Source organism: Betta splendens, chromosome 6 (genome assembly GCF_900634795.4).
Source record: "Betta splendens chromosome 6, fBetSpl5.4, whole genome shotgun sequence".
NCBI lineage: Eukaryota > Metazoa > Chordata > Actinopteri > Anabantiformes > Osphronemidae > Betta > Betta splendens.
In genome coordinates this window covers 1,690,538-1,699,887 of record NC_040886.2, presented here as the reverse complement: position 1 = coordinate 1,699,887, position 9,350 = coordinate 1,690,538, and the positions used below count along the sequence as shown (strand labels likewise).

At 44.1% G+C, this 9,350-nt stretch overlaps 1 protein-coding gene across 1 annotated transcript in view; it reads left to right on the top strand.

Moving 5' to 3' along the window:
* lonp2 (lon peptidase 2, peroxisomal) overlaps window positions 1-9,025 on the top strand; it is an 11,242-nt gene extending 2,217 nt beyond the window's left edge. Inside the window, exons 3-17 of the mRNA XM_029152630.3 lie at window positions 222-335; window positions 1,108-1,239; window positions 1,425-1,547; window positions 1,632-1,795; window positions 3,571-3,665; window positions 3,917-4,035; window positions 4,136-4,275; window positions 4,770-4,911; window positions 5,143-5,293; window positions 5,378-5,504; window positions 6,393-6,520; window positions 7,376-7,461; window positions 7,631-7,838; window positions 7,939-8,129; window positions 8,211-9,025. Of these exons, the coding sequence (XP_029008463.1) occupies window positions 222-335; window positions 1,108-1,239; window positions 1,425-1,547; window positions 1,632-1,795; window positions 3,571-3,665; window positions 3,917-4,035; window positions 4,136-4,275; window positions 4,770-4,911; window positions 5,143-5,293; window positions 5,378-5,504; window positions 6,393-6,520; window positions 7,376-7,461; window positions 7,631-7,838; window positions 7,939-8,129; window positions 8,211-8,441 (2,151 nt within the window). The 3' untranslated portion in view covers window positions 8,442-9,025. The remainder of the gene's footprint in view (window positions 1-221; window positions 336-1,107; window positions 1,240-1,424; window positions 1,548-1,631; window positions 1,796-3,570; window positions 3,666-3,916; window positions 4,036-4,135; window positions 4,276-4,769; window positions 4,912-5,142; window positions 5,294-5,377; window positions 5,505-6,392; window positions 6,521-7,375; window positions 7,462-7,630; window positions 7,839-7,938; window positions 8,130-8,210) is intronic.
* Window positions 9,026-9,350: the final 325 nt, after the last annotated feature.

Sequence of the window (9,350 nt, the reverse complement as noted above, 5' to 3'; positions counted from 1 at the left end):
GTAGGATCTGAGGCGTTACGCTTCACATGGGCTCTGAGAAGGCACACATGATGAAATCACAGCCAGAGCAGGAGCTGGGCTGAGGGGCCGACTGGCCCTGCTTCTAACGCCACACCCACGGTCACTGAATCTAGTTGGGAAGGCAAGTGTTCTGACTGCTAAAGCCCACAAGTGTGTGTATGACCACGGTTTGTGCTTCTCTACATGTGTTCAAATTGTAGGTGGAGCAGTTGGATAAACTGGAACAGTACACAAGCCCAACAAGAGATGGTGATACAGCAGAGGGTGAAGAGCTGGGTGAGCTGTCCCAGAGGTTCTACCAGGCCGCTGTACAGGTGTGTGTGTGTGTGTGTGTGTGTGTGTGTGTGTGTGTGTGTGTGTGCGTGTGTGCGTGCGTGCGTGCGTGCGTGCGTGCGTGCGTGCGTGCGTGCGTGTGCGTGCGTGCGTGCGTGCGCATAAGAGAAAGACATTAAAATCCACTTCCTTGAAGCCCATTATTTAATGTAGTTATGATAAGTATTTATCATCTGTTGAATGGTGCGTCCAGCTGGTGAACGTCAGCTGTCACATGTTCGGCTGTCAGTGCTGCTCACATCCTGCTGTTCAAGAAGCTGTTCCTCTCACACAACCACAGCTAATTGAGACTAATTCAGTTTAACCAATTGTTTGGCCCTGAACATTGTGACCTTGCGCTCTGAGTAAAACCTATGCTGGGAGTCAGGGGTCGGTCAGTTACTGTTACTACAGTATATCTGCTGAGCTGAAGATAAAAGATTTGACCCGTTCAAAGATGCTTTGGATGAAACTAATCCAGTTTCCACAGTCAGTCTGAACATGGTGTGACAGAGGAAATCATAACTTAAAACAATTTGACTTCTGTCACTTCCACCAGTTTCACAAGTTCTGATGCCGAGTGTCCCCCTGTTACAGTCCACAGCTTTCTTTGGAGCCACAGATCATGTAAAAGCATGTGATGGTTTTTAACTGCTGGCTTTGTTCATAACTAGGGAGTTTCCTCTCATCTGAGTGAATGTTGGACAGTATCATGAGTGGATGGACAAGACATTAACTCTAGCAGCAGACTTACATCTGTGTTTGTGTGTGTAGTTGTTGGGTATGTTGGACATGTCCGTTCCAGTTGTGGCAAAGTTCAGGCGCCTGTTGGACAACCTTCCCCGGGAAACTCTCCCTGATGTGGTCGCCTCCATGATTCGCACGTCGAACAAAGAAAAGCTACAGGTGCTGACAAACAAGCGTTGAGCTAATTACTCCACATAAAATCATTAACTGGGCGTCAAACTGGATGTGACAATGCACATGGTACAGTGTCATATCTTGTGGTTAATTGTGATGTCATGTGTTTTATGCTCTTAAATGCTGTGTGTGCGTGTGTGCGTGCGTGCGTGCGTGTGTGTGGTGTGAAGGTCCTTGATGCGGTGAGTTTGGAGGAGCGCTTTAAGAAGGCTCTGCCCATGTTGACCAGACAGATTGAGGGGCTGAAACTGCTGCAGAAAACCAGGAAGATGAGTCCTGATAATGAAAACAGGGTAACAAACATCAGCAGTTGTTCTCTCAAAGATGTCATAAAGAACTCCTTTGCTAATTCATACCTCTATCTGCGCTTTGCTCAGGTCTTATCGGTGAGAAAGGGTGGGGTGTTCCCGGGCCGGCAGTTCAGCCTGAATGAGGAGGATGGAGATGACGATGGAGATGACACCACGTCATTGGAGAGGAAGGTCCATGCGGCCAACATGCCTGAAGCTGCACTTAGAGTCTGTCTGAAAGAGCTCAAGAGGTGAACCTTCACCATCATTACGCCCGTCGCTTCTCTTCTCTGCCAAAGCCTTGTTCGGTCATTCATTTTCATTTGCCATATGGATAAAGGTGATGAACGTGTAAGGTTGATGTAATGAAAATTCTGAATATAATATTTAAGTTTTTATAGTGTTAGTAAAAAAGTCATAAATAAGAAGTATATTTTCATTATACTAAAAATATTTTCAGTGGAAAATCCTCCTGATACTAGAAAACATAATGGCTCCTTTATCTTTACTGCTGTGGGACAGGCAGGGCCTTGGGGCATGTGGGGGCCTTCACCAATATACTGACATGAACTAGCCATCTGCTGTTATTATTAGCACATATAATTGTTTAAATATTGAAACATTTTACTTTTGAATATCAGGTTTATTGACACTAATATCACTATTAGGGTCATCATTTTCTTCTTTGAGATGAAAAGTTGACTTCTCACAGTTTTTCTTGGTTAAAACACATTTCTTAAAACTATGCCCCATAATTTCACAACACAAATCCATAACATCTCAGGTTAAAATGCAGCTTTACACTCAAAACCATTCAATTTGGCTGAAAAAACAAACTCTGGGGTTTAGGAGTCTAAACCTCACCCACAAGCCCTCAAACATACAAACACTACCACATAGTCAAACACACTGGTGCTTAAAATTTAAAAAAATATTTCCAAAACTGGCACTCTGTGTCTCTATAAACCTTGTCACATGAACACAAAAAACACAATGTATATGTTGGCACGTTTTTTATGTACTACACAGCACAACTGTAGAAAAAAAGAAGAAATCATTGATCCTCAGCATCAGGCCAGAGTCTCTGGTCCACATCACAGGCTATATGAGCCAGACACAAGGTTCCACCTCCATGCTGAGTGCACACAGCAAGATGATAGAAAACCTCAGGTTGTCACATGATCCCGACCAACAACGTAGTGAGGCTGCTCTACAGTAGCAGTTAGTGTCACAGTGTCTGACTCTAACGTTACTGCGCAGAGCAGCCTCACTGCAGGACTGAAGGTTCTGATGATGGAGGCCACGGTGAAGCCACTCAAATCCAGCCTCCCTCACAGCCACCATGGACGAGGAAATGGACAACTACACTCGACTTGTACTGTAGTTACTACAGTGTAGTAACTGTAGTAACTACAGTACAGTCGTGCTGTAGTACAACTGCGGCGGCTCCACTTCCATCCCAGATTTCTTGACTCCTTGTCCTTCCTTGGTCCTCTCATCCTCCTCCTCTTTGACCCATATTCATTTCTCAGTGGATGCATTGTTCCATAACTCAAAGCACAGATTCGGGCTTTTTTTAATCTATCTGTTGAAGAATCTAACACATAGTATTTTCAACAGATTCAAGAATCTGAATCTAAATTTTGACGCATATTGTTTTCAGGTTAATTGTTTGCTAATCGAGCTTAAGCTGTTTTGACAAAGGAAGGTAGTTTTGTACTAGTACTACTAGTATTAAATTTAAGAATACTACTTTTCTTAATGAGCACATGGTTTAAGAGCTGAGAAATGCAGGGATTTGTGTGTAGAGTTTATCAGAAAGAATTCACCAGATTCTCGTGTCAAAGCAGAGAAGAGTGTTTATAGAAAAATGAGTGAGCTGCTTGGAGAATGGATTTATGGTTTTAAAAGGTTATTTTAAAGGCCTGGTTATAATGTTTTAGCAATCAAGAAAAGCTGTAAAATGTTGCCTTGATTACAATAGGAGGAGTAAGTTACACCGCTGATCCCATTCATCTGTACGTAGATTGAAGAAGATGCCCCAGTCCATGCCTGAGTATGCCCTCACCAGGAACTATTTGGACCTCATGGTGGAGCTGCCGTGGAGTAAAAGCACCAAAGGTGAATAAAGATAGGGACAAGGTTTGGAATGAGCGTGGTGTCAGACAGCAGTTATCAAGATATTTAGCTGACACCGTAAAAACATAGTTATGTTGAGAAACAAGCACTGATGCTTCAAATGACAAATTAAGACTTGTTCAGTGCTGATTAAAAATCATCAGGTCTGTTCTTGACAATCAATTATTTTATTAAAAGATTTATGTCTGCTTCAGTCTTCTTGCTGTTATTAAAATGTTTTTTCACGTTCTCAGACTGCTTAGACATCCGAGCTGCCCGCACTCTACTGGACAACGACCACTATGCCATGGACAAGCTGAAGAGACGTGTGCTAGAGTACCTCGCTGTTCGACAGCTCAAGACTTCACTCAAGGTGTTTCTCTGACTGCTTGTTCCATCTAATGTGTGGCGAGAACGAACGAGACGTCTTCCCATGTTGACCTTTAAACTAAGATGTGCTGCTGTGACTTTAGGGCCCCATTCTCTGCTTTGTGGGGCCCCCAGGCGTCGGAAAGACCAGTGTGGGACGCTCCATTGCCAGGACTCTGGGCAGAGAGTTCCACCGCATTGCTCTCGGGGGTGTCTGTGACCAGTCCGACATACGAGGACACAGGTAGACGTTTACTGCACTAACTGTGCTGGATCTTGTGTCTTGTGATGTTTTTTTCCATAGATGAGGAGATTAATATAAGTCTCACATTAGACTTCTCTCATCTATGGAGGTAGAGGTATTATGCCTTTTAAAGTTAGACATGTAGGGACCCTACACTAGGGTGTATATATATACATTCAAACAGATTACACTGAAGTTCCACTAAAGGGTCCAGAAGGTTACTCACTCACTCACTCACTCACTCACTCACTCACTCACTCACTCACTCACTCACTCACTCACTCACTCACTCACTCACTCACTCACTCACTCACTCACTTTCTTTGCCTAATTACTTCTACGCTTGTATTGTGTCTCTTTATTTGGGTGGTGACATATCTCTGATGACATCTATATTTCTGCGCCTTTTCATTGTAATCGATATTGAAGCTATGTTTGTTGTTAAAGTGGAAACAGTGGGCCTGTGGTTCACATGCTGCTGTCTTGGTCTCCAGACGGACGTATGTGGGCAGCATGCCTGGCCGTATCATCAACGGATTGAAGACGGTGGGTGTCAATAATCCTGTCTTCCTCCTGGACGAGGTGGACAAACTGGGGAAGAGCCTACAAGGAGACCCTGCAGCTGCTCTGCTGGAGGTCAGTCTGCTTCTCTCATTATTTATTACTCCACCACTGTGATGGCTTGAACCAAACCCGCCAGCTAATCCTTACCAAGGGTCTCATTAGCAGGTGCTCTCCTCTCAAATGTTGCTTCTCCTTTTCCATTCGATCTAAGGGAACTGAAATTACATCCAAGTGAAATGAAGTTAAGTGTGGTTAAAAACTATTAAAAATAGCCTCTGAAAGTGTCTCTTTGTGTTTCCTCAGGTCCTGGACCCAGAGCAGAACCACAGCTTCACAGATCATTATCTCAATGTGGCCTTTGACCTGTCCCAAGTGCTTTTCATTGCCACTGCAAACTCCACAGCCACCATCCCCCCAGCCCTGCTGGACCGGATGGAGGTACTGCAGGTACCAGGTGGGTTCTGTGCCATGAGGATCAGTCTAATTGTGTGTATCCAAGGCCCAATGTTTATGGAAAACTCAGTGTGAGTGTTTCCAGGCTATACACAGGAGGAGAAAGTGGAGATAGCCCATCGCCACCTGATCCCAAACCAGCTGGAGCAGCATGGATTAACACCTCAGCAGCTGCATATACCACAGGACACCACCCAGGGCATAATTAGCAGGTAAATAATAAGAGGTTCTAAGAATGTGTTGTGTCTAATTAAAGGGGCCACAGACATTTCTCTTTAATTTTCCTGCAGGAAGTCAGTATTTTGGGAAAGGTGAAGAGTCAGGTTGTGTAAGAAGCTCCTGTATTTATGCAGTGTATAGTGTAAGAGGTTGCACATGGTTATTCTGTGGATTCTGTCTTAACAATTTGGTGCTGAAGCCAAGTACCTGAGGGTTGAGATTTGATTGGGAAATGGTAGCGTCATCACATAAACGAGCTTCAGCCTGTCTTTGCTGGTTCTGCTTCACATTGACCTCATACAAACACTGCCCAGTGTCTCCTGTGTGACACTGAGTAGCTCACGTGACTCAGATGTCCCCATCTAACACACTGCTACACTGAGCCTCGACAGCACGGCAAATGAGTGAGTGCTAGAAGTACAATGAGTTCAACCTCCTGTGTGTCCGTTTTTTCACCAAGGACACATTTATATTTTGACTGCTAACAAATGGATTTCTAGCATAATGCTTTAACACAGGTGTCACTGTCTTTGTACCTGTAGTTCACAACAATCTGTGTAAATGTAACTTACATTTCAGACACTGCCAGCATGTTCCCTGTAGACCTGCAGAATCACTCTCCAAATCACCTGCCATAGAATGCGCTAACAGCCCTTAGCTTAGTGCTCCAGGGGGGGTCCTGGGGTTTTATTTGCACAAATAAAACAAAAAGCAGCACCTGACTGGTCCAGCCACGCTCATATATGTCCACAGGATTTACGTGACGCAAGCTGCACACACATTATGGTTCATTATATTGTAGTTGCCTACCAGCAGCAACTACAGTAGCAAAAGAGCACCTCTCACCATCATGTGTTGTTCCTTTCGGCTTGGACCTTCAGGTACACCCGCGAGGCAGGTGTGCGCTCTCTGGAGAGGAAAATAGGAGCCATCTGCCGAGCTGTTGCTGTGAAAGTCGCCGAAGGTCACAAAGTTACGGGGGGCGACGCACAGGCTCCAACACAGCAGGGTAGGAGTCAGTCATGGGTCAGATTCTTGGTGCATATCAGCCTGGAACCTTTGATATAACATTGGAAATAGCCCTGTTTGGTCCCATTCAGTAAGTCCTCAGGTGATGCAGTGATTAGAAATAGAAATCACCTGTGATTTTGCCACAGTGTAATTTCTGTTTGTTGCACTTTGGGTCTGGTTTATCAACATTCTGGAACCATAGTGTCATCGCACTTGAATAGAACCTAGAAATGAATGCTTTAAGTCAAAGTATTTGTCCTGAGTAGAGCTCTGATCAGTAGCAATGAATGAGCACAGCTGAGTGAGTGCCATTGAATTACTGCTGTGTAACACAAGGTGGGGCCGGTCAGTTTGGGTTCGAATTGTATATAAAATATTAGAAGCTCATTGCACAGAAAAAACAGGGAAATGATTCCTGTAATAGTGTGGAGTACAATATTCAACCCTCACATTTGATCTTATCTATCTAAAAACTTCACAAGCCCCTTCATAACTTATGTTGATGGAAAGGATTACATGTGTCTTTTACTGTGTGACGTTTTACAGCAACAAGTGATCAAAACTGATGTGGTGACAGTGGTGCAATTCAGTTAGCTGTAAAACCTGTTGTTTTGCTGCAGAGGCTGAATATGTGTCAGGCTAAAGTTTTCAGTACAAAGCTGCGAAGGATCAGATATGTATTAATATTAGATGTAGTTAGCTTAAGCACAGATTTAGAGTGGCTTAGTAAAGGCGAAGGAGATGTCTCTGCTGCTGGTGTTGCTGAGCAACCGATGCCATAGACATGCAGCACAAACACAAATGATGTGTGTTTTCCAAAAAGGATGTTGTTGATGTGTGTGTGTCTGAGCAGACAGAGTAGTGCCTCCAGAGATGCCCATCGTGATTGACCACATTGCCCTGAAGGACATCTTGGGACCTCCAGTGTTTGAGATGGAGGTCAGCAGCAGCTTACCTCCGCAGTGTTCATATTCAACACTGTGCTTGTCTGTACAATGTTCTGGACTTACGCTGTCTTTTCAGCAGACTTCTCACTATCTCTAAGTGATGTTGGCTCTATTTTTTGTTGTCATTTATTCTCTAAGTACATGTTTGCTGTGCATCAAAGGTGTCTGAGAGGCTCACGCTGCCTGGCGTGGCCCTGGGCCTCGCCTGGACCCCCCTTGGAGGGGAGATTATGTTTGTAGAGGCCAGTCGCATGGAGGGAGAAGGTCAGCTCACGCTGACTGGTCAGCTGGGGGATGTTATGAAGGAGTCTGCACATCTGGCCATCAGCTGGCTCCGAGCAAACGCTAAAACCTACCAGCTCACCAACTGTAAGTACAAACACAGGTCTGCTAGTGTGTTCACAGAACATTATACATTATAAAAATGGTCTAACTTGTAAACACATGTAAACTGTTTGTGATTGAATAGTGGTTGGGGGTCCTGATCCTTTAGAAGGGACCGACATCCACCTCCACTTCCCTGCTGGAGCTGTCACCAAGGATGGCCCCTCTGCGGGCGTTACCATGGTGACCTGCCTAGCCTCACTGTTTAGTGGACGGTTAGTCAGATCAGATGTTGCCATGACAGGAGAGATCACATTAAGAGGATTGGTGCTGCCAGTGAGTAACCTGATTCTTCACGCATCACAAGATGTAATCACAGTCCGAGTGTTAAACTTCTTCACTGATCCTTGCCCACAGGTAGGCGGAATCAAAGACAAGGTCCTGGCGGCCCATAGGGCAGGAGTGAAGCGTGTCATTCTCCCAAAACGTAATGAGAAAGACTTGGAGGAGCTCCCAGCCAACGTCCGCGCTGACCTCGACTTCGTCACCACCAGAGACCTGGACGAGGTTCTGAACGCTGCGTTTGAGGGAGGGTTTCCAGGGTCTGACAGTGTGCATACACACCCCCAGCTCAGCAGCAAACTGTAAATATCTCATATGAAGCAACAGCAGCCTACTAACAGGTGACCAGATGTGGCTTATAGCAGTGCTGGTCTGTGTTCTGTGTCAGGCATCTGTCAGTAGTGTAGCAGTGAAACCACATCACTTAATCATTTAGTCTGATTTAAGGTTCAGCTATAATGTTGGTGCTAAAACGTGTCAACGGCAGCAAAAACGAAAGCATTCAGTATTTTGAAGGTCACTGTGGATGCTGTTCAGCTGTGACCTCAGCTTGATTTGACCACTTGTAGTTTATAACAAGCGGATTTCAGATAAGTTGTGGATGATTTAGGAGTTATTAGAAATGAAGGCATTGAATAAGGGAAGGTTTGCTCTTAGCTAAAAGAGGCCAGGTTCAGGTTTGACCGGTTTAAATCACATTTAGAAGTAAGTGCCCTTTCTCCTCATCTCTTCATGTGACAATGGTAGTGAAAAGTAATCACAGAACAAAGATCTAAATACAAATCATACTGTTAGTTAACTGATACTTATATGTAATTGATTGTAATTGTAATTGCTGATAATAACTAAAATCTTAACTTCTTAATACAATAAAGCCTTTTTAAATGTAACCTTACAATGTAGTTTTTTTTAATGAAAGCATGTCATCTGTGAACTTCATCCAATAATCTACGTTAACTGAAGGCTCAAAAACAAGTCTAATGAAGTTTTTAATTTTTTGCATCATAATCAGTAAACCTGTGTTCAGTGGAGTGGAATCGAACCTTGAAGCCTGTAGGGGGTGCTGTTTTCTAAGGTCTGTGATTCTGCCATGTCTGGGTCTAGTTATGCCAGCCTCTCCTTGTACTTAACATGCATTACCTGCATGTGTATTCTTTAGCTGATTGACTGTATGTGCTTGGTAAACAAACATTAACACTCAGACTATCAGTTTTT